The sequence below is a fragment of the Dipodomys ordii genome, unplaced genomic scaffold (assembly GCF_000151885.1).
Source record: "Dipodomys ordii isolate 6190 unplaced genomic scaffold, Dord_2.0 Scaffold119, whole genome shotgun sequence".
NCBI classification, from domain to species: Eukaryota; Metazoa; Chordata; class Mammalia; order Rodentia; family Heteromyidae; genus Dipodomys; species Dipodomys ordii.
Genome location: NW_012267335.1, coordinates 270831 through 297077, shown reverse-complemented (window position 1 = coordinate 297077; position 26247 = coordinate 270831). Strand labels below are relative to the sequence as shown.

The following is a 26247-nucleotide window of genomic DNA, read 5'->3' as shown; positions in this document are numbered from 1 at the left end:
AGGTGTTTTTCGAGTCTATAAAGACACCAGTAAGACTCAAAAAGAGAAGTGGTTTAAGATTTGCTCAGGGATGGAACACAGAGCCTTACAAAGGTTAGGCAAACACAGGCCCAGCCTCGTCCAAAGAGCTAGAGTGCCAGACTTGGGCAAAAAGCTAAGGAACAGTGCCCAGGCCCTGAGTTCAAGCCCCAGGGTTGGTGCCTGTGCGCACGCACACATACACTCACACACACACAAATAGCCTAGAGAAGGAAACAAACATCTGTGTACTCAGTACTCTAAGAAACAAACAAAAAAAGATCTGAATCTCCTTCATACTCGCACAGGAACAACAACAAAAATAATATGGTACTTAGAAACAAAACAATTATGAACTCCTATGGGAGGAGAAGTAAAGAAACACTTATTAAAATATAAAAAGAAACTTTAATAGCTGGCCTATTAATAAGCACAATGATTTAACATAAAAAATAAATCAACTCCCTACAAATTATCTGCAGATTAAGTTGCATTCTTAATGGAAATGGAAAGACTAATTTTTACATTTATATAGAAGTAAAAAGGCCTAAGAAGTTCATTATATCAAGCAGAGTGATTTCCATTTTTTTCTTTTCATATTCCAATGAGTGAGAATGATATTATAGAGAATATCTTTTAATAGATTCAACTTTATTTCTTACTGAAAAAAAACCTGGGAACATTAACTTTCTTACAACTAAATTATTGATTTCTCCGTTTAAAACTTATTTGATACATTAATATATTATGAAACTTTGGTTAAAATTCTCTACTTATTATTTGATCTTAAACATAAATCAGTGTGCTAGAAAATATTCACATTAAATTATAGATACACACTCAACTTTTGAACCTTTTCTAATTAGTTCTATGAATGGAATTCCACACACAAAAAAGCAAAGATTCACACATCTGCTGTTGTTATACACAACCATCAGTGCTGATGGTTTTTGCAGTAATAACACACATATTATGCAAATAGGCTTATCTGGGCGCATCTGTATTTACTGCCACAGAAGACAGATGCAGGAAGAAAAATATGAAAATTTAGTCCTCTATATCCAACCTAGTGAAAAACATCAGCTGAAAGCGAGTCCTACTAAAGACCAAGAACAACACTTTCATAGTAAGACCATGAAACATTTATATGAAATGCCTGGAGAAACACAAACAAACTATGCCCCAAAGAAGTTGACTCTATAAACATCTCTGTGGACTGGCCAGCATGACTACTAAACCATACTGTTACCCAATGATACTCACACAGTGATCTTCAAGTGAACATAGCCAGTTGTCAATCGTGAAAATCAGTAGGCCCAATGAAACCTTTCACCTTAATAACAGCAACTTCCAGCAAGAGATTTGGTTTTTACAAACTGAAGTTCTCCTTTCAACCCCACTAATAATTTATTATTATTCGCCTCAGTGCTTTGGAGGACCAGGCTGTCTTATTGAGCAAAGCAAAAAATTCTTTACAAAGTGTCAGTGAGAAAAGCTAGAACACATTCATTACTTAAGACAACTTAAGAAATGGACTGAGTGAGAAATACAAACGTTCTATGTGACTGTAACAAGGTAGAAACTACTTTAAAATCCTCTGGAAGTTTTTTTTCCCCCCTGGGCTGTCAGAAATAACAGAGTTTGGCTCAAGAAATGTCAGAGAAAAAAAAGGCAGCGTTTAATGTTATATTTATAATGTGGAAATAACCATGCTATATTAAAATCTTGCATTTCGTAAGAAGTTATGAGAATATTTTTATATCCATGTGCCTTTCACTCATCAGATCCTTGCATTGTCTCTCATCAGGGAGTTCATCCTCCTGGTATTATTGGAATTTAATCATATAAAAACAAAGACTTGCTGATGCTTCTCTCACCTCAGGAGTACTAGATGTGGGACCTTAATAAACAGCGATCTAACAAAAGGAGCCTAAAGCCTTGCTCTCTAACAGACTTATGAAAGTAATTATACCTTTATTGAAGCTACACCATTCCCCTACTCCTGCTGCTCCACTGTTTCTAAAAGTTGGTTATTTTCTACTTATGCAAACAGACAAGACTTTCGAAGACTCACTAGTAAATTAATATTTCACAACTTAATCAGCTTCTCCGTGCTGCTTGTATAACAATGAGACAAATATTTCCACCCAAAGAATAGAAGACTCAAAGGTTTTGAAAATCAATGCAGACCAGCTAATTAGGGTAGGTTACTAATTGAGCAACAATTCACCTGACTATATGACAGGAAAAGAGGGAAATGGAAAAATCTTTCTCAAAGTCGTGACCACTCCCAGGGGTGTTTGGAGCCTTGAACAGCCAGCCCTGGGGTGTATGGAGGGATTAACAGAGTGAAATGATGTAAGATGTCTCAAAAAGATCAGGGGAAAGAAGAGGGAGAGCTGCAGCAGGGGGATGATCTTTTAGGGTTGATCTATGGCCTGGGGTTTGCTTTCTACTTTATTCAGAGCTAACTATACAAAAACAATGCTGACTTGTGCATGACATTTAGTTTGAAAACATCTACTTCCAATAAACAGATGATAAGAAAATAGAGATTCAAGGAGCCATTTATATATTTAAAAAAATTTTTTTAACAAAACCAAAAAGCAGCAGCACCACTCAAGAGTACTTGCCGTCATGGTTGAGTTTTGCAAACATTTTAATTTCAGAAAGTAAACCAAAAAAAAGTTCTATTTAATGTTGTAAAACTCCTGGAAAGCTTTAACATCCAAGTATCTAACAATTAGAGAGATATGTGAATAAATGATATAGAACCACTGGGTAGCATTTTCATTATTTTTAACCTATGTATTTCTATTGTTATTAGTTTTAACTTCTCTGGGATTTAAGTGGACAGCCAGTGAAGATCTTTCCTGCTCTCATTACCCTCAGCTTTTCAGATCAGTCTCTAAGTGCAAGCCCAAGTTACTTCCTTCTCCCAAAGGAAGACTTTCAGACAAAAATCATGTTCTCAGTCACAAAATTTTTGTTACCATAGTGACAAGAATACAGAATTTTAAAAAATGAAGCTAAAAATACCCAAGGACACACAGAGTTTTAGGGATTTGACCTACTTGGTGCCATACACTGAAGAAGTTAATCAATTGAATTAACTACACTTGCATTAGGTGAAACAGTCTATTGGATGAGAATATGTGTGGGTTCCATATCTAGATCTATGATCTACAATCAAAGAAGTCAGTATGAATGAAGATGACTGACAGACTTAAATGCATACAATCTGGTTCTCTGAAAAGTGGAATGTGTGTGTGTGTGTGTGTGTGTGTGTGTGTGTGTGTGTGTGTGTGTCAGTAGGAATGAAAAATCCATTACTTTTGCTTCTTTTCCCATAATTTTTTCTATTTCTTTAGAATATTTCTTCCATTTCGAATTGAAGTTTTATATGCACCATAATTGTTTTTAAATGGTAGAGCCGGACATTAGCCGTATAATTGAAATTATATATATAAAGAATCTTAGACATTATAATAAAAGCAATCTGTCTTTTAAATGAAGTTTTATTTTGAGAATCCTAGTTAGTAAGACTTTGACATTGATCAACATGCATTGTATTAATAACTTGCTTTGTTGAACAGCAACTCTGTGTACAACTACTTAAAGATAATAGTAAAAAAATTAACAGAATTTTAACAGATTCAGTCATCTACAGATGTCTACTATTCTGCAAAGCATGAAGCTAGCCTATAAAAGATAAATAAAACACGTTGTGCAGTCTAAGGTGTTTTGCTGTTTGGTTGTTTTCACATAGTTCTAGGGAGTAAATCCAGAAGCTATACATGATGGACAAGCAGTCAACCATTGAGCCACATTCCCATTCCAGTATTTCTATCATTCATGTAATTTTATTTTTAGAGGCTAATATTTAAAGTATGTCCACATAACCAAATGAGAAAAACACTAATCTTGCAATGAAAACCTGGGATTTTTTTTCACGTTTATCAATGTGCTTTAAAAGTCTATCTCTAGGAAGTGACTTAAATGGTACAGTGCTCACCTTGAGCAAAAGAAGCTCAGAGTACAAGCCCCAGGATCTGCAAAAAAGCAAAGAAGTCTATTTCTTCTTGGGAGCTAGTGGCCCACGCCTATATTCCTGGCTACTCAGGAAGCTGAGATCTGAGGATTGCGGTTCAAAGCCAACCCAGGCAGAAAAGTCTGTCAGACTTTTATCCAATTAACCACCAGAAAACCAGAAGTGGAGCTGTGGTTCAAAGTGATAGAGCGCTAGTCTTGAGCAAAAAAGCAAAGGGGGGCTGGGAAGATGGCTCAATGGTCGAGTGCTTGACTCAGATGCATGAGGCCCTGGGTTCAATTCCTCAGCACCATATAAGCAGAAAAAGCCAGAAGTGGACCTGTGGCCCAAGTGGTAGAGTGCTAGCCTTGAGCTGAACAGCTGACAGACAGCGCCCAGGCCTAGAGTTCAGGCCTCATGACCAACAAAAAAAAAGGAAAAAAAAAAAGCTAAGAGATAATGCCCTGGGGAGTTCAAGCTCCAAAACTGATAAAATAAATAAATAATTCATCTATAATTACTGTCAATATTTAGTCATTTCAAACATAAGAAATAACTTTCCAAATATAAGAATATGAATATGAATATTAAAGAGAAGGATATTCATAATAATAATAGCAAATATTTGTTGTGTACTTATAGGACACCTATTTTACATGAATGATTTCATTTATGACTTACAACAATCCAATGACTTAGATATTATCTGCCTTTTATTGTGGAGAAGAATAAGGGATAGGAAAGAGAAAACCTTATCCAAGGACTGTAGTTAATCAGTGGTACAGCCAGGAAATATTCCAGCAAGCTAAATGCTCTAAATTTAATCCATTATAATACACTCCAAATTAACCAGTGGAGGGAATAATCCCTATGAAGCTATTAACTTGAAAGAAGTCTTATATTTTAAAGTCTTATATTTTAGACACAGTAGTAAACCTGTGTCTAAAATATTCATTATACTTGGCTGCATTTAACTGTTAAAATGCTATTATTTATGATAAAGAAAACTAAAAATAAGAAATATCTGACAGTCCTAGAGTATTCATACAAAATATTATTCTTTCATAAATAATACTATAAAATACATTTATGCTAAGAAATGTAAGTATTTTGAAGCAAAAAATACATGGTCAAACAATATGTAGAAAATACAGATTTTTTTTTCCATAGTCAGTATTTTGTCACTAAGGAAAAAGTTGAGGGTGAGGCTGATTGGAATATAGTATAAACATGAAAATGGAAAAAGAAAAACAGTGCAGCAATGAAATCCTTTCCTGTGTAACTAAGATGTGGCAATAAAAAGGAAAAATGTAAATAAATAATTTTGAAGTCAATCAACTATCACAACCACAGAAAATGTAGTGACTTAGGTTTCTTTATCTGTGCTAATATAGGGGTATAATGGTGGCTAATGTTCATAGATAAAGAGGTGGGTTAATCTGCACCATCAACAAAGGGAAGAAACCTCAAAACAAACCTTTGATCTGGACATTTTGATGCTACTTAACCTTCCATTCTCCCATTTCTCACAAAAGACCTTGCTGAGAGGAAGAGTTAAAGCTTATAATTCTATCAGTAAATGGGCAAATAAACTGAACATTTATGAAATGCAAAAGTACAAATAGCCAATCAATTCATGAACACCTTTAGCCATCAGGAAAATACATATGGAAACCACACTGATATTACACCTCAGCTCTGTCAGAATGACTATCAAGAAAAAAACAAATAAAATGCTGGTGAGGATAGGGGAGAAAAGAAGTCCTATTCACTGCTGATGTGAATGTCAATTAGTGCAGCTACCGTGGATCAGTATGGAAGCTCATAACAAAATTAAGAATAGAAGTCTCAAACTATGTAGTCATTTCCAGGAATACACAAAAAAAGAATTAAAGGCAGTTCACTACCATCATGGTTGTGGCTCTGTTCAGAACAGCTGTATTTTGGAATCAGCTTAGATAGCCACTGATGGATAAACAAAAATGTAGTATAGATACATCATGGAGTTTTACTCAGCCATAAAGAAAAATGAAATCATGTTGTTTCCAGGAACACGGCTAGAACTAGAAATCACCATGTTAGGAGAAATAAGTCAGTCTCATAAAGATGAGCACTGTGTGCTTTCTCCAATCTGTGGAAGTTAGAGGAAAACAAGACACAGGCTACTGGAAAGATGGCAGGGGAAGGGAAAGGTGAGGTTGAGGAGAGGGGTAATAACAAATGCAACTGAAGGGGCAAATATGATCAGTATACATTATGCACATTATGACGATGTAATGATGAAACCCTGTACTATGTACAATTGAATATATGCCAATAAGATAGAGCCCAAATCCCATATCTGAGTATTTATCCAAGAGAAGTATAATGAGTATGTCAAAGAAATACCTGCACTTTCATGTTCATTGGAATACTGTTCATAGAAGTAACGAAGAAAGCGGAATCAAGTTAGGTATCTATGAAAGGATGAACAGATTTAAATGTCTATTGACAGATGAATAGATTTAAAACTATAGTTCCTATACACAATGAAATACTCTCTTCAGCCTGAAAGAGAAGGAAATTCTGTCATTCATGACAAAAATAAATCTAGATAATATCGTGCTAAATAAAATAAACCAGACACAGAATGACAAACACCAAATGGCATCAATTCTTCGAATATGACAACGGGAACTCAGAAGAGCTCAGTGGAGAATGGTGCTACCAAGAGCAGAGTGTTTGGTGAAATGGGAAATGTTGGTTATGGTGGTCAAATTTTACTTCCCTTGTTAATGAGTTATGGGGCTATAATTACTGTGCAGCGTTCTCAAAGCAAGTTTAAAGAGGAGGAAAGAAATAATAATTCTGTACTGTTTACTTGAAATTTGCTAAGCACATTTTAAGTGAACTCACACCATGCATAGATCTACAGAGAGGGGAGTAACCTGGTGGTAACTGATGCACTGCTTAACTTGGTGCATCTGTATATCAAATCATCACATTATGCACCTTGAATACTTCTTTATTATTCATATTTCAGTAAATCTTGGAAATGAAAGAAAAGCTGAAAAGAAGGAATTGAGGGGTATACATTAGGGTTGCTTATTTACAGCTTACTACAACTCTGCCTCCTTACTCATCTTTAGGAAGAGAGAAATCGTTTCATGCAAATTATTCAGTATTCAGACAACAATATCCTTTTACTTATTTACTATCCAGAGAAGAAATTGTTTTCTAACTATAAAATCCTTCTATTCTAAAATAGCTTACAATGCTTGTACCTTTGAACTGGACTCTGTAACAAATTTGAATATGCAAAGTCCCCCAGAGGATGCTCACTGAAGATTTGGTCTCCGGTTGGGTGCACTAGTTCAGAATGTTCTAGAAACTGCAATGTTGGACCCTAGGTAGAGGAAGCAGATCTCTGGAAGGGGAGTGGAGGGGGGAGTTGTTTGGAGGTAAGTCTTATCCTCAGGGTCTCTGTCTCTTCCTGTTCCTGTCCTCCAGGAAGTGAGCAGCCTCTGACACAGACACATGCTACCCTAGATCCAGAAACACCAAAACCAAGGACCTTATAGATCCTACATAAGTCAGTGAGGCCAGGACTGAAACCCCCCAAAGCGGAAGCCCAACACAATGACTCCTCTAGGTTGTTTTTTTCTCAGGTGCATGTCCCACCAACAGGAAAAGCATCTAAGACTCTTAGATGGAAACAAGTTATATTATACTGAAGTATACACTTAAAGAACCAGGGACCAATGAGGAGGGAGGAGAGGGGGAGGCAGGAAGAAGAGAAGAGGAAAAGGGGAATGGTTCAATACTCGCCTTTGATGAGCCGCTCCCAGTAATCATCAATTTGTTTCTGGGTTGGGAAATGGCCACACTCATTAAAGTACTTAAGTAGCTCACTCTTTTGCAATCCCTTCCAGTCTTCTCTCTTGGCAAACATGGTTTCATAGACTAAAAGTCCAGGAAGATAAAGAAAATATTTACTTTATAAGTAACACACCACATATAAGTCAGCTAAATCCAACTTCACTTTCACATCTACAGCTACTTCTCAGGATTACAGAAGCACTGTCGCCGCCTGTGGGCAAAGGGTAGATGGCGGGGCTTCTCCCGCACAGACAGCCCATTCCACCCCAGGAAAACCCAGACTGGGTTCTCCTACTACACTGGGCTCTTCCATTTTGCATGGCAATTGGTCATAGATCTGACATAAATCAACACTCAATCCAAAAGCTATAGATATTATACAATATATATGGAATACATATATTATATTGTATTATAATATAATGTATATAACATATACATAGTACCTATGGAATATATATGTAATATAGGATATATACAATGGTTAAAAATACATTCAGTGTTCAAAAAGAAATGTACTCATTACGGGACTTGTGTAACTGCAAACCCCTCTGTCCATCACCTTTTCTTTTTTTTGGGGGGGGGGGTCCGGTCATGGGGCCTGAACTCTGAGCCTGGGCGCTGTCCCTCAGCATTTCAGCTCAAAGCTGGTGCTCTACCACTTGAGCCACAGCGCCACTTCCGGCTTTTTTCTTTTTTCTTATGTGGTGCTGAGGAATCAAACCCAGGGCCTCAGGCATGCAAGGCAAGTGCTCTACCACTGAGCCACCTTCCCAGCCCCTGTCCATCACCTTTTCAACAAAAATAAAATTTTTAAGTTTAAAAAAACCCAAATCCTTGGTGATAGATACCACACAGCTAGAAGAAGAAGAAAAAATTAAAAACAAATAAAAATATCCTTTTGGATTGGAGGCATGGCTCAAATGGTAGAGTGCAAGCCTCTGAGCTAAAGTAATCAAGCAGTGAGTTTGAGTCTCAGTCTTGGGGGGAAAAAAGAAAAAAAAATATATTCAGTATACATATGTTTTTTGTTTTTTGTATATATCCTGCGTATAAGTATATATACATATATATCCTAATGCCTATTAGGATAGATATCCTATAGATATATTTACAATGGTAAATGGTTATCCAACCTTAGAGTCAAATCAGAAATATAGCCTCACTTACATTTCTTCCTGTCCATCCACTCCTCTAGCTCTGCCAAGTTCATGACTTGTCGCGTCTTCCAAAGGCCAAGCTGATGTCTCACACGGTAGATCAGTCTCCGATACATTTCCATAACTGATCTCAAATCCCGTCCGTGATACAAGGCCTATTGCACAGTAAAATAAACAGTAAAGCTCTTTGCCTGACTTACTCCTTTTCAGCTGTTTCTGTGGCTGTGTTTGGTGGCGGTGTGTAGTATTTCCTGCCCCTGGTGGTGACAAGGTGACCTTGTGGAGTGATGGGAACTCCCTGGCGGCCACAGCTGACCTATGCATTACTCTCTCATCACATCTTACTCCCTGTAGAGTAAAGGTTTTGACAATGGCCCTTCCTAGGTTCACGTGCAGATGTTTCTGTTTTGTAGCATGTTCAATCAGAAAGACGAAAAGTCTATTGAAGTGTTATTGTGACTTGGTTTTGTAACAGCTGCATACCTAAGTTATTCACTGTAGTAGCTTCTGTTTCCTTTGATAATTATACAGTCATGTCTTATTTTTCACTGGGCTTTTTCAGCCACAGACAAAACATGAAATCCTTCCTAAAAATTAACTAAAGCAACCAGATGTTGGTGGCTCACACCTGTAATCCTACCTACTCAGGAGGCTGAGATATGAGAATCATGGTCTGGGCAGAAAAGTCCCTGTGAGAAGATTATCTCCAATGAACCACTCAGAAGCTGAAGTGGCACTGTGGCTCAAGTGGTAGAGTGCTATCTTTGCACAAAGAGCTCAGGGACAGGGCCCAGGCCCTAAGTTCAAGCCCTGTGACCAACAACAACAACAACAACAAACTAAAGCAAATAGGTTTGGAACATAGATAAAGTGGTAGAACTCTTACATAGCAAGCACAAGACTCTGGATTGAATCTTCTTCTCACTAGAGTACTATTGAATAAATAAATGTTGTCTTCCAGGTACCTGGGGCCAAAACATTTGTGTAATAAAACTCTTGTGTCTAACTAACATCGCTTATACCATAGGGTCCATAAGTACACTACAGGATTTGGTTGCTGCACCTTTCTGGTGTTTGGTGTTTTTTCTTTTTTTTAAGATAAAGGGTGAGCCACATGCTATTGAATTTCCAAAACATTAAAGACTGACATATGGGATATTGCTATGTCAACCTTAAAACTCCCAATTTCTAATAATGCTCCAGTTCTACGTACTCAGCAAAAATTATTCAATGCCTTCCTTCAACCTCTAGCTGCTCAAATGTTTCCGAATTTCAGTGTCTTTGTGCAACAGCAACTGAAATTCTACGCATGCACGTATTGAAATCAATGAAACATAGACACAACCCACTGAGGAAATTACTCTGCTGTTGTGTCATTATGATTTTTTAGGACCATTGTTACTGATTCCAAGCCAACAACAGACACAAAACAAAAGGGCATTATGGATGTTGACAAATATGGTCATACCTAAATGATCTCGTGGTTGTCTGACACGATACTCAGTATTGCTTCAGTATTTCCAAATACACTGAAGCTGGGAGCATTTAACATGAAATGGTGTCAACTGCACAGTCCCTTGAGCATTCTTTTTTTAAATTAATAAATTTGTTATTGTAAAAATACTGTACAGAGGGGTTACAATTACATGAGCAAGGTAATGAGTACATTTCTTATCAAGCATTGTTACCTCCTCCTTTGTTTCCCCTTCACATCCCTGCCCTCCCATCTCCCCCAGCCACACCTCCCCCAGCCACCAAAGTTGTAAGTTCATTTTTCAACATAACATCTTGTACATCTCATTGGTGCAATGGGTCTCCCTGTATCCCTATTTAAATGATTTGTTTTTTCCCTTCCCCTCCCCAAATTATACCAACATCAAATACAGTGAAAGCAGGGGTTATACCATGGGGGAAGGACACACAAAGCAACAAAGAAATCATCTTATAAATCTGTTAGAACAATAGCAAGAAAGAAAAACCATTTGAGTCCTTATCTTGGGGTTCATTTCACCTAACATCAACTCATCTGACTGTTTCTGCTTGTCTCAGACATATACTATTAAAGTGGCATCAGAGCATACGCTGTCCACCGCACAAAACTTAGAAGAGGCAGCCAGGCAGCCTGGCTTTGGAAGACTCCCAGCTCAGGAAAGGCCCATAGTGCTGACAGTTTCCCAGTGATTTGCAGTACAGCCTACAGAGCAGAAAGTCTATCTAGAATTCCCTCAACAGCAACCCTTCGCATGGGTACAGTCCTGGCAATGCAATTTATTACATTATACGCCTGTCCCTCTAGTATTCTGATAGTAGGCTCAACAACTGTATCCATCCCAACAAAGCAGCCATCCAACAGCTAAAGCACCATGCCAATGATGCAATAAAAAAAATCAATGACCATAACAAGTTTTATCACCAAATAAAAGTCAACAATCTAGTAGATATTGACTCTGATCCTTTAAAAGTACATCCCATTCTTTTCATCTCTAATTCTACTGCCACTTAGAAATTTAACATTTTTTTCTCATCTGTCTTTCTTTTCCAACCATATCTTGCACATATTCTTGCTCTTATGTATTTTAGACTCAATTTTTGTCCCAGAAATGACTGTAGTTCTTTTTCATAGCAAGAAATGTGATAAGTAAGCAAGTGGCATTTATCAAAAGCATGTAGACAGACTTTAAGGATACATTAGAACAGTATGATAAACTTCTATATTTTGATGAATCAATTTATCCATTTCATAGGCATTTGTTGGACATCTAGCCTCTGTAAAGCACTAGTGAAAATAATGGCCAACAAGAGAGATTCTTGTCCTCAGACAATTGACAGTCCTACCAAATAAAGCATATAAACAAACACAAATGAGAAGATAAGAAAACTTGTGGGTAAAATGTGAGATAGATAGATAGATAGATAGATAGATAGATAGATAGATAGATAGATAGATAGATAGATAGATAGATAGATAGATAGAGATATAGGTAATGGAATTCTATGCTTCCATCAGAAAGAATGACACTGCCCTATTTGCAAGAAAATGGAAGGACTTGGAAAAAAATCATATTAAGTGAAATAAGCCAGACCCAAAGAAACGTAGGTTCTATGGCTTCCCTTATTTGTAATAATTAGTATTCATCTAGGATAATCTTAGCAGATGAACAGAATAACTCAGTAGCTATGTACATATGACCTTATAAGATGTTGCTAAACAAAATGAACTCCAAGACATGGACACAAGAGGTTTTTCCTTTGTTGTTGTTCTTAATGTACTATGTGATTTCTGTGTGTGTGTGTGTGTGTGTGTGTGTGTGTGTGTGTGTGTGTCTATGTGTCTGTGTGTTTCCCTCTATGGTTTATCCCCTGTTGTCACTGTATTCTATTTGGTACCCTGGGTACTGTATATACATTTATCTGAGCTAGCGAAGGGAAGGGCAACAAAAAGGTGAGACAAAGGAGAAAGTGGGAATCTATGCAACAGTGATACTCACAACATGTTGGAAATAATCGGTACAACTTGGGAGGGGGCTGGGGAGTGGAAAAAAGGGAGAAAAATGATAGAGAGGGTAACAAGTTAGACAAGAAATGTAATCACTATTTTATGTAATGTTAACCCCTCTGTACCTTGACAATAAAATAAATGTATATACTTAATAAGACAGAGATTGCACATTATATGTGATAGTTCTGTGAATACAAAAATTAAGAGTACTCCCAAATGTGTCACATAAATTCTAATTCCTGGGCCAGACCTGCCAACAGAAGACCATGATGATGTATACAGGACACCATAGTGACTAGAAGAATGGAGATAACCACTGTACTTGACAGACCAGAAAGAATGTTTACATGAACAGACTTCAGGGTCTTCTTGAAAATTATATGGCAATTACAAGAAGATGAGGAAGAGTATTACCAGCTGAGGCCACAGAATAAAAACCATAAGATAACAGGATGCAATCATGGCTTGGAGTTTGCGAAGGTGCAGAAAGTATGTGAAGGAATGTCATGAGATGGAGCCTGGACAGAGGACAAGAGCAAAAACAAGGAGGTCAAATGTATTCCAGTAGAAAATTCACAGTTTGTGTGATCATTGAGATAGGCCCCATCAAATGATTCTAAGAAATGGAAAGATGTAATCCAAATGAAATTATAAATATGGAAGCTAGTAGAAGATTAGATGAGAATAGACCTGTAATTCAGGAGATCCATTTAAGGGTAGATAAAGGAAAACCCCACAAAAAAAAAGTACAGAGAAGAAGGGGACATAAAAATGTCCCCAAGATTATAACCAACCAGATATGCGAATAAAGAAGTTTAAGCAACAGAAGAGAGAATTCCCAACATGCAATTCCAGGCAAAAGAAACGGGTGATATTTGTACAAGTAAGGAAGTGCTTTGGGAAGTGAAGACATGAGTTTATGTAAGACTATATAGACTGTGATTTCTCTGTAGGTATTTCAAGTGGGCAGCTTAATACCTGGGTCTGGAGCTGTAGAGAAAAGTGTAAGATTTGCTTTAAGTTAGATTTGGGAGCAACGAGCCATTACTAATGTAGTTCCAGAAAGTAGTAAGACATGTAGATTAGCATAATCTGGAGTCAGAAAAATACCGATTAGAATTCACATTCTATCATTTGCTGGTTCTTTGGTTTTCAATGACTTAAGTTCTCTGAGCTTCTATTTCTGCAACTTCTAAAATAGACACAAAAACAATCTCAGAAAATGACTGACCTGTAAGAGAGAATATTTACCTTTTACCTGTGTTAAATCATTCAGGATGAATTTGTATCCAGAGATGAGGATGAAGTAGTTCTAACAGCTATGACTGTGTTCTGGGAACAAATATGTTCAGAGTGCCTTCTGGCAAGTCCATTCTAGAGGGATTCACTCAGAAGAGGACCAAATTCAAGAATTTGCATAATTCTGATTTAGTTTTCTTGTCATCATTGCTCTGGATAACTTCTAGTCCTAAACATTTTTATTCGTTCAAAGGTTTGCCAGTATCCATCCATTCAGATTCATCTGCATTTGCCCAGCCAAAATGGTTCTTCATGATTTCTTTTGAAAGTCACATGGCTAATTACAAAAGTCATTCAGGTGAAGTGGAGTATAGATCATTTCCAGTAGAATATTTTGTGCATTTCCAGGGTTCCCAGGAGAGAAGGAAGTGGAGGAGAGATGCTTAAAAGATATGTCACGATGTAGCAAAGAAACGACTTCAGTGCAACGCAGCATGTTCTGGTTTAAGAATTTTTTAAATGTCCCAGAACAGTGTCTAAAGAACCTCTCCTTATCAGAACAGTTCATTTATAATATTTCTTAATCAAAAGCATAAAGACACAACTTAGAAACAACTTGTTGACCAGCTGGCTATTAAGATTTCTACTTAATCAGCTCCCTCTAAGCCACTTTAAGACATTATCACCCTGATATATATTTTACCTTGGTTGATACTCTTTCAAATCTTTTGCGTTCAAGCCACCCTCTCACAGCTGCTTGTGTGTGGACGATCATTTTAACTACTTTCTTGGTCATTAATGGTTTATTATTTCCTCCGAAGACTTGGAAGATGTCTAAGTGTGGTCCGATTCTTTTAACTTTACTGTCCAATCTATCACTACTCGTTTCAAGGGTTTTCAGTCTAAAAATCAACATTTAAAAAGAACAAGGACAAAATCAATACTTCTAAAATCATAAGTGATTTCAATGATTGATATATTGAAATAGGAAAGGTACTATGATTTATACATATAATTCAAGTCATGATGTCAATCTGATGTACTTTCTTCCAGATTTCTTAAAGGGGTGCTTTGTCCAAGTAAATTTCTGACTCCTGACACTATTTTAAACTAATGAGAGAAAAAGCCAGACACATACAGAAAGAATCAAATTCCTTACTCTGGGTAAAGATTGTAGTTAATATGAGTGATTAGGACTGTGTTAAGTAAAGGAATTAATGTAGATATAGAAACATTTACCAACTGGTGTATACCTTTTGTCTATTTTTATTAACAAAAAAGAAAAGAAGCCATAAACATATAGAATTTGATCAGTAGTACATTTTTAAATAATTGAAAACTGAGTTTCTCGAATAATCTATAGATGGCTTAGTAGAAAGTGAGCTGTATTTATGGGGAATGAGTTTGAAGCTATGAAATGTTGACAAAGGTGAATTCTGATGATCATAAAATAAGCAAATGTCTGTGAATCAGTGAGTGTAAAATATAGGTTGGATATCCAAACAAAAGTGAAAAATAAAATTACTTTGCTACACTGGTTTTTGTGTACATTGTCTACTCTTGATTCGACATAAGGAAAACCACCCAGTCATTATTATATTTTGCCTATCTAAGGAAACATGTTTCCCACCTAGCTAGAAATACACACCTGACTTATTTGTTGGGGATGGTGTTTCATTTTATGCTCTGGCCGGAGTATCTGGGATTATAGGCATGGTCCAACTTACCTGGATGTGATTTACTTAATGTATAAAATTTGATAATATTTAATATTACTTGAGATCTTGGTTACTTGCTGTTTTACTTTGGAGAAACCTGTACATCTGTGGGATACTATGCCCCATCCCCATAAATCATTAAAAAGTTGAAAAACCAGGGCTTGACTGGTTGAATTTGACTTTTTTCAAGTTTGAGAAATCTGTGATCAAAGTATCAAATTAAATGGCTTTCAGAGGAAGAAGTCATTAAGCCCAATTACATGTGAGAAAAGATACACTAAGTTAATTAGTAAGTTAATCATGTCTACACATTAAACTCTGAGCTTGGCAAACATTTGAAAAGGGAATTTCCTTTCAACTACTAATGCTTATAGGATAATATATATTAAACACTAAATCAGTTTTAGAGTTTAGTTCAGATATTGCTACTAATTAGTTTTGGCTGATGCTGAAGATATTTTGTATGCTCCATTTATAAAAGCACGCTTTGCCCATCTGTTCATAGGTTGAACATGTTTAAAGGACACTTATTTTGGCTGTTGTAAAAAGCAAACACTTTGAAAGCTGGAGATTTGTGACAAAAACCAGCCCAGGTTGCCAAGATCAGAGATATATTAAAAATGATTTGTGCTGCTTTCCTTCTCCAAATTCCTCTTCCAACCTGCATTATGGGAAAGTAATGATCAGCCCTTTCCTGATTAGATTAGTGTGCCCGCCTTGTCCAAATGCTGTGCAATTTAGTGATAATTTTCACAATTTACTCTGATTTGGATCTTCCTCTGTGAAGCTATGTGGAGGCTTTCGTCTCTTGTACAGGCAGCCTTAAAGCAGAAATGTGACAGGCTTTCATGCCTTCAGTGCTCGATTTGAAGCCACTGGGCTAATGAGTGAAACTAGTTCGTGGCCTTCTTCAGTCCTCTAAACTTAAAGTCTATTCAGTTTGAAAGCATTGTACTACATTCACTATGGGTGATAAAGAATTTTAAGAAAAGGAATGTAATCCATTTTTTAAGAAATTCCACTCATGTCTTCATCTTGTTTTACTATTTCTTTTGCAAATCTTCCCAAAGATTTAGTACTTTATTACTAGCAACAACCAGAAGAAAAAGAAGGAGGAGGAGGACGACGAGAAGAACGAGAAGAGGAGGAGGAAGAGGAGGAGAGTGGGAGAGGACGGAGGAGGAGGAGGAGGAGGAGGAGGAGGAGGAGGAGGCTGGTTCTAAATCCCCAGCAATCTGTTTAATCTCCCTATTAAGGGGCAGAGGCTGAAATCCTATGTAAATCTCTAAGGGCATCTCAGGCATTAAAATGTTTAAGGGAATCAATATGAGAGAAGAAAGGCAGATATGGAGCCATTTCCGTGTGGGAGGAAAGGCGGGTTGTTCCAAAGTCAACACTATTTCTGTTCATGCTAAGTTGATTCTGACTTTGTGATCAAGCTCTCCTGGTAATGGTCTGCAACATCTGACATGTTCTCTTATGGTTCCTAGATGTCTACACACAGAACATTCCAGAAAATAGTCCTTAAAGGACAACTGAAATGCCAAAAGTCCAAATAACCAGGCGATCATGTTACCAATTTTTCACAAGCTCATCTGCACAAGAACAAAACAAATTGAATTCTTCATCTTCCTCCTCCTCCTCCTGCTCCTCCTCCTCCTCTTCCTTCTTTTGTCCTCCCTCCTCCTCTTCCTTCTCTTCACTCCCATCCTCCCGCTCCCCTTCCTCCTCCCAATTCCTGCTCCTGTTTCCTCCTCCTTCCTTCCTCCACCACTTCCTTCTCCTCTCTCTCCTTTCTTCTTCTTCCCTCCTCCTCCTTCATCCTTCCTTTTCTTCTTCCTCCTCCTCCTTCCTCTTTCACCTTTCCTCCTCCTCTCCTCCTCTTCTTCTTCTTCCTTCTCCCTTCCTCCTCCTTCCTCTGATTCTTCTTTTCCCTCCTCTTGTTCCTCCTCCCTTTTCCTCTCTCCCTCCTCCTCTTTTCTTCCTTGCTCTGACTCTTCCTCCTCCCAGTGCTAATAATTTATTTCTCTTGGGTTAACGCTTTGCTCCCAACCCCAGCTTCAGTCACTTGCATCCATCTCTCTGATCTCTGCTCAAAAAGAATGGAATGAAGAAAAGATTGGTACTTACTATAGATCCCTTGCCCTCTAAATAAGGACTTTAGTTACAGAGTTTCACATAACAAAATAAATTCCCTTACCAACAAAGCTAACTTGCATCCAATTTTGTCTGTACTTCCTATGTTGTTCACATAGGTGGTTAGGAACTGTCATTTCTAGTGGATCAAGGAGCACACGGAAGTAGGCAGCCAAAAACAGGCCAAGGCCTGTTAGAAAAGCAGTAAATGTGGACTGTGACAGGGCAGAGCCCTGAGAAGTTCAGTGCTTCTGCCTTCCTATTAGCCCTCTTTGTGAGCTCCTCCAAGAAAAAGTAATCACAAATCTGGTTTTCCCTGCTTGAAACATCATTTATGCTCATTTTACTACTGAGCTACTGTGCTTTAAAGAGAATGTTGGTGTGTGCTTTCTCTGTTCTGCTTGCCCCTCCTTGGATGTTTTCCTTCCAATTTCATGCGGGATTAAATTCATGCCACGCCGGGACCTACTCTCTGCCCCAGGTGCAGCCAGCCTTTTCTCTCTCCCTGCAGCAAACTGGATTGGAATTATCTCAAGGCCATGTGTACAGGTAGACTCAAGATTAGAAATCAAAATGTCTCTATTGCAAGGGAAGAAACAGAAAAATCCCAACTCAGTCTGTTGTTAAGGACAAGAGGTCCTACTTCCGCCCTAGATAAAGCTATGGTGGGAAACGAGATGGTGTTGACATGGTACTCTGGTGAATCTCACTAGTATGAGGACTCTGGCTACGTGCAACACTCTGGGAATCCCAAGTGCTATTTGAGAATCATTCTTTGAGAATCAAATGATTTCTTCTGAACACATACCAGCACTCACCATCATCTTCATCTATCTATTTTATATGTTTTACTTAATAACCACCTATAATTACTAAATGAAGGTATTTTCAGTGAGTAAGATCACACAGGTATGAATGTTTCCTTTCCAGAAACATCTTGGGTTATTTCCTATAATCTCTTCTCTGGTCTCACCCTCTAATCTATATCACAAGATCATTAGGTTTCAGGTGTTTATCAACGGACTTGATACATAAAGTAAAAGCAATCTAAGCAGTCCTAATAAGGACATTGGAAGGAGAACTGTGCATGGTGCACAGATAATAAATAACAACAAAACAGCTGAAACGTGCACAGAAATGTTTACATCCATAAGGTTTAGATTACACACACATACACACACACACACACACACACACACCACTTCAACTTGTGTAGTGACTGATAAAATTAACTGAAAACAAAATTCTCCTTGCCTCAGTGGCATGGAGGGAAAAAAAAGCAACCATCAATGGCAACAATAAAAAGATCTCTAAAAATGCATCTCTTTAGAATTAGTAATGTCCGCAATTACATCAACAATATTAAAAACAATGACATTAACTGACACTTTGCTGCTTTTATGTAAACAATATACCTATCTGGCTTTTGTTCTGGCTGGATGGGTTGAAGCTTCTTTCTCCTTAAGACTCTCTAGAATAAAAGGAAAAACAGTTGATATAAGAAGAGAAACAATTTTGTTGTCTGAAAAAATTAATTCCACTGATACTATTATAAAAAGACAAAAGAGTCAGTCTGTTATAATATGCATCCCATATGCATATAATATGCATCCCATACACATTCACCTAAAATGGTTAGTATACTCAGAGAAGTGAAATTGTTTGACCTTCTCCAGCATTTTTGGTAACCAAGAATAATTCCTTCCAATCATTTCAGTGAGCAGATACCCTTTTTGAGGAGAATTTAACCAACTGATTGATTGGTTTGCTTCCTTACAAAAAAATGATTTAACAGTTTACCAAAAAATAACAGTATCTGTGAAAATAAGAAAATTGAGTTGAGGGAAACTTATTGGTAGAAAAATGATGTGAGACATTTTCTAGTACTGATTGCTGTGTTAAGCAGATTTAGTAAATTCCTAGCTACCCAATCATTACAGTTAATGCATCACTATAACCTCAGATCCTATATCAAAGTCCAAATCACTAATGCCTCTGTGTTTGTTGAAACAGCCCTTCACAGAGTGTGAGATCCTCCAGGAGAGATGTAAGAGGATCATTTATGTGTCTTTCAGCAATTTCCTTGTATGAACAGAAAGAGACACTGGAGTTAAAGCTATGAGGGCAAGGCGTTCATCTTCAAGTCAATGAGAGAGGCTTCAGGAAAAATACATTGCTTGGTACCTTGATCGCAAACTTGTAGAAAATTAATTCCTGTTGGCACCTACATTTTTATATTTTTGTAATGGGATTCCTAAAAACACCTACTGTTTTAATCATCACAATGCCAATAAAGAGAAACCAGGAGCTTTCAGTGAAATAGTGAAATGTATTTCCTATAGGTCATTCAAAACAACCTGGTAGAAAGTACTAGCATCATTCTCAATAATTACACAAGTACTTACTATGGATTTTTCTCATATAATCATTCAGTACTGATCAATATTAGAATACTTGTAGGAAGAAAACCCTACAAAATCTCAGAGTTAACTAGACCGTTGCCTCTCTAGCTATTTGGTGTTTTTTTAAAAAAAAAATGCAATTAAGAATTGCACCAGTGGATTGTATACCCACTTCATAATCTTCCATATGAATTATTTGCACAAACTACCTTTGGAAAAAAGAAGGAAGTGGTGTATGGAGTGATCTTCACAGATGAGGTAAAGATCAGGAGATTTGTGGGTTGTGTTCCCTCATTTCTCACAGACTTAGTAAGAAATCAGTGACAGGCCATTTCTGAGCTTTTGATAATATCGTGTGCACATGGTACCACAGGGACATTTTTATCTGCATGGTGCATTTTAAGTTTTAAATGTGTATTTGACAAGTGAAGTCAAAATCATCTCTTACATAAACTCTCAGGAAACACAAAGGTCAATGTAAAGATTAGATATAAATAGTTGTGTGTGAATTGAAAAGGATTCTGTATTTAAGCCTAGACTGATGGTTGAAAATCAGTCTTTCCATCCGTTAAGCTCCCCTCTGTCCCATATTCTTTCTCAGATGCAGTTTTAGTTGTTTGCCTTCATCTGCCTTCATTACATTAATTTCTTAAGATGTCAGATTGTTTTTCTTCATTTCCAGTTAGAACACAAGTAAACTGCATCATCTCTCATAAATGTTCCTTTTGAAAGTATTACTTATGGTTCACACATACTTTTTCAAAGTAAGCAATCATCCTCAAGAATGTGAGTATAGCTTTTAAAACTTCTATACAACACATAGGTAATAGTAAACTATAACAAAGGACCTTTAACTTTATTTTCTCCTTTGTGCTTGTACTGAAAACTGTCTGTAGCTTTTTCATTCAGAGTTGGTGTTCTACTCCTTGAGCCACACTTCCACTTCTGTTTTTGCTGGTACATTGGAGCCAAGAGTCTCATGGCCTTTCCTGCCCAGGCTGGCTTGGAACCAAGATCCTCAGGTCACAGCCTCCTGAGTAGCTAGGATTACAGGCGTGAGCCACCAGTGCCCTTGGCTAAGACCTTTAACTGCTACTCTCAAAACATTTCATGATATTGTCCTATAGCTACAAAACTAGGAGTAGTTTACAAAAAATTAATTTCTTTTTTTTGATTTTTTTTATTTTATTTGTGAAGATACTGAAAAAAATTAATTTCTAATCTTCATATTCCATACTCCAACTCAATGTGTTTGGCTTGGAGCAACCTGTTCTTGTGTGCTACTGCTCTTTATACTTGCCAACTCCACGTCTGTCAGCGGCTTCCTTCTTGGATTGGATGTTCTCCATGTTGAAGAGTGTCAAATGGGAAGGCCGCAGAGAACTTGCCCCCCCCCCCAGATATGCACCGAGGGTTTCCCCTCTGCAGTCTCAATACTGTATTGCCTAACAGCCTTCTGTTCTTCTTCTTTCTTCCTATCTAACATAACTGGAATGGGTTACAAGGGTTCCCGTTTTCTTTTGTTTATTGGTTGGTCTTTCTTCATTTTCCAAAGGTGCATTTGTTTCCAAGTCTTAGTTTTCTACATACTCATATAATCCTATCTCCAGCCTACTCTGACTTTCTAGTTCAACTTCCTTCTCTCTTAACAAGCTTTTTCTTCTATTTGCACAGCAGTTAAGAGCTTTTCCATTGTTTTTTGTTTTTTTTGTGTGTGAAAATCCCTGCAGAGGGGTTATAATTACATAGGCAAGATAACGAGTTCATTTCTTATCAAGCATTGCTGCCTCCTCCTTGTTTCCCCTTCCCATCCCTTCCCATATTCCCCACACCTCCCCTCATCCAATCCTCCCCCCACCACCAAAGTTGTAAAATTCATTTTTCGACATAACGTCTTGTACATCTCATTGGTGCAATGGGTCCACCTATATCCCTATTTAAATAATTTTGTTTTTCCCTTCCCCTCCCCAAAGTATACCAACATCAAGTACAGTGAAAACAGGGGTTATACCATGGGGGAAGGACACACAAAGCAACAAAGAAATCATCTTATAAAGATGTTAGAAACAATAGCAAGAAAGAAAAACCATTTGAGTCCTTATCTTGGGGTTCATTTCACCTAACATCTGATTTCCCCTGTCCCACCCACCAAAGGGCAATGCAAGTCTGATTGAGGACCTACGTCACTAATAAAACCCTTCAAAATTTTGTAGCAACGTGAATAAATTTATCCCAAATCACTTTTCAAACTCTTTTCCCCACATATTTTCTCCAACTACAGAATTAATTAGTGCCAAGACTTCCTTCTGATAATTTATACAATATTATTACACCTCAGCTTCTTTTTTAGAAAAACAGTGTCTAATCTATCAATTATTACTCTTTTTCCAAACCTTGACTGGATTTTTAAAAAATCTTTTTGACAATTCCCTCATAGTATAATAATTAAACTCTAGACTGATTAAACATAGATCTTTATCTAGCTTTCATTTTGCAGCGTGATGCTAGACATAGACCTATTTTACTCCTTTTGCTGGGAAATTCTGGAATGTGTTTGCTAGAGAAAGGTGAAAATTTGTCATTGGTATTTTATTCCCCAACACTTATCCCCCAAATGTGCCTAAAGGGTGTTTTTCTAAGTAAAAAAGAACTTTCAGCCAGGCGCTGGTAGCTCAGGCCTGTAATCCTGGCTACTCAGAAAGGCTGAATGAGATCTGAGGATCACAGTTCAAAGCCAGTCAAAGCAGGAAAAGTCCTTGAGACTCATCTCCAATTAACCATCAGAAAACTGGAAGTGGAGCTTTGGCTCAAAGTGGTAGAGAGCTAGCCTTGAGGGAATAAACCTCAGACACAGCACTTGGGCCCTGAGTTCAAGCTACAGGACTGACCAAAAAAAAAAAAGAGAAAGAAAGAAAGAAGAGAAAAGAAAAGAATTTCATAGTTTTCAACAGCTTTATGACCCTACAAGAAGCATATATAACACATGATATATAAACACATCCTCCGAGGTAAAACAACGGTTGGTTTTAAAAATAGGTCACTGTGAAAAGAGAAATCGTCACTAGCACATACATAATAAAACTATAAATTGCACATTAAAACATGTGAAATCAACTGCAAAGCTTTTTCTGCCAGGCTGGACTCTGAACGGCGGTCTCTGCGCCTTCTGTGAAGAGTGAGAAGTGCAGATCTCACCCCACCACTCCCAGTGTGAGAAATGGCCCACACAGAAAAAAAAAATATAATAATCCTGTCAATCACTGGCACGCAGGCAGAACCAGAAGGCACCAGACACATTTCCTCCTGGGTCTTTTCACAAGTCAGTCTCTCCGCATTCTTGAATTTGAGAGCTTCCAAGAAGGGTTTTGAAGCCATGCAACCACCCCTAGGAAGCATTGGCATTCCTGAGAAATGAATCCATTTTGTAAATCTGCACGTGCAGCCAAACCAGCTCCCACATGTGAATTTCTTCAACCTCCACACATACAAAAAAATCAAAACTACCAGAATTGTTTTTTCTCTTAGTCCTAGGATTTAAGCATAGCTTAGGAGACAACACAAAGGCTGAATAGAAAGAAGGGTAAAATTGCATCCTGGTATAAATCGCCCTGAAGGACTTATGTATTTGTCAGAGGACTGCTGTTTCTAGGAAATGTCCATAGTAACAAATCATAGATGGCACAAAAATAAATTCTAAGAAGACTTACCAAAAAAAAAAGAACAATTTTAATGCATGGTTGAACTGGGAAAGCAACAGAATTCCACTGTAGCTCAAAACAAGGAAATGTTGAATTTGTTGTTTTATGGACTTTGCCATCACTTGATTAAATAAGAATTCTCCAAAGCCTAGAGCCTGGGATTTCTGTTTTGTTCTGTTCTTCATCTCTTTGCATTATTATTTTTAATTTAAAATCATTTCTAACTGATACATAAAAATATAAAACTGCCTATTTCTGGAGTACCAAGTGATGTGAATTCAGTGCATATATTTGTGTAATGTTTACACTAGGACATCTGTCTCTTCAAACATTTACCATTTCTTTACTCATATTCAGTGTTCATAAGTAAATGTGATGCTAACCCACCAGACATCTAAATTTATCAGAGAATATCTATATTGCAAGTATTTGTCGAGAGAAAATAAACTATCTCATTATTACTACTTATCAAGAGTTCATTTAAAAGCAATAATATCATAAGGAGTTAGCTCAAATAATGCTTCTTAGACTTCAACATGCTTTTAAATCATAGCTGATCTTCTAGTTCAATAGACTTGGAGCAATGTGAGATTATTTATTTTCTAACAAGATTCCAGGAGGTAATTGTACTATTAACCCCTGGTCATACACAGAGTGTGTGGTCACACAGAAAGGTCCAAGGGAGAATTTCCCAGAGGGATTTCCCTTTGTGAATCTCCATCACAACCATCTATACTCCCAACCCTCTCCCCTTAAAAATGTTCTCACCAACGTGTGCTTTTGTCTTATGATGACAATATATTCCATTTCCATAATGGCAGGATTTTGAGTCTATCTATCTATCTATCTATCATCTATCTACCTATCCATACAGATAGTAAGAAATTGTGTATTTTATCTATCTGTATAGATTGAAAGCTAGTAAGAAACTGTGTATTTTATCTATCTATCTGAGAGGTAGATAGACAAAACACACTATTTCTCACTATTATGGAAACCCTCTGAATCTTAATACCTTCTTTTATTAGCTCCCAAATTCCTGGCCTATTTATCACAAATGATTAACACACCAAATTAGGAATCTGTACATTTAATGAAATTTTAAACTTTGTCTTTTCTATAATCCATGATGTCTTTACTTACATATTCCATGTTACTTATACTTTTATAAGTCATCATAAATTCTTCATGAATGATTGAATGAACCTTTTTATAATTTAATAAAGTTAATAACAGCTATAATTCATTAAGCCCCTACTGCATTCCAGTCATCTCTTTCATATATGAAAATTTACTCTTAATCGGTGATTTGTTCTTGCTTATTTGTACATATTTGATTTTGAGAAGCAGTAAAATTTTCAAAAAAAATCCTAAACTAATACTTCTTTGAAGAAAAAAATAAAGGAAAAGAGAGGAATTTAAGAATACCTACAAAACTTAACTACAACTAATATCTACTATATTCTCTTTTTTTTTTTTTTTGCCAGTCCTGGGGCTTGAACTCTGGGACTGGGCACTATCCCTTAGCTTGCTTTTGATCAAGGCTAGCACTCTACCACTTGAATCACAGCTCTACTCTCTAGTAGTTTATTGGTGATAAGAGTCTCAGACTTTCCTGTCCAGGTTGGCTTCAAACTGGAATCCTCTGATCTCAGCCTCCAGAGTAGCTAGGATTACAGACATGAGCCATAGTGGCTTCATCTGATATATTCTATTAAAAATGTCCAATTACGAAAATATCATAAGTGAAAGCCTGTTGCCAATCATTTAGTAGTAGAGAGAACTAATTAATTAATAGGAAAAAGTATTCAGAAAGTTTTTGGTTTTGCAGTGCTGAGGAATCAAACCCAGGGCCTTGCACTGTGCTCTGTCATTTGAGTCACATTCCAGCACTTTCTCTCCTTTCCTTTCCATTCCTTTCCTGATTCCTTCTTCCTGCCTTTCTTTCTTTCTTTCTTCTTTCTTTCTTTCTCACACTCTTTCTCTCTCTTTCTTTCATTCTTTCTTCTTGCTTGCTTCTTTGTTTCCTTTCTTTCCCTCCCTCCCTTCTCCTCTCCCTCCCTCCCTCCCTCTATTCCTCCTTCCTTCCTTCCCCCCTCCCCCCCTCGTCTTTCTGTGTCCCAAATTTATGACCTTCCTACTCCTGCTTCCCAAATAGCTGGGATTCCAGGTCTGTGTCATCATGCCCAGTTCAGAAATACTTTTTGAAAAATAATCAGGCCACAGTAATTCAGAATAATCACTTTTCAAAACCTCTATATTTAAGCTACATATTAAACAAAATAAATGTTTCTGTGAATTAAAAACTAAGGCTGTCATAAAAGAAATGCAAATCAAAACAACATTGAGATACCACCTCACCCCAGTTAGAATGGCAAAAATCAAGAACTCTAATAACAACAGATGCTGGAAGGGATGTGGACAGAAGAGAACCTTACTGCATTGTTGGTGGGAGTGTAAACTTGTTCAGCCACTTTGGAAAGCAGTAT

The 26247-nt window shown here is 37.2% G+C and overlaps 1 protein-coding gene across 1 annotated transcript in view; it reads right to left on the bottom strand.

Annotated features, from left to right (window-relative positions):
- LOC105995669 overlaps nt 1-26247 on the bottom strand; it is a 174080-nt gene that overhangs the window by 86557 nt on the left and 61276 nt on the right. Inside the window, exons 13-16 of the mRNA XM_013029495.1 lie at nt 19047-19129; nt 14508-14676; nt 9077-9221; nt 7867-7990 (exon numbers count right to left, since the gene is read on the bottom strand). Coding sequence (XP_012884949.1) covers nt 7867-7990; nt 9077-9221; nt 14508-14676; nt 19047-19129 — 521 coding nt within the window. The remainder of the gene's footprint in view (nt 1-7866; nt 7991-9076; nt 9222-14507; nt 14677-19046; nt 19130-26247) is intronic.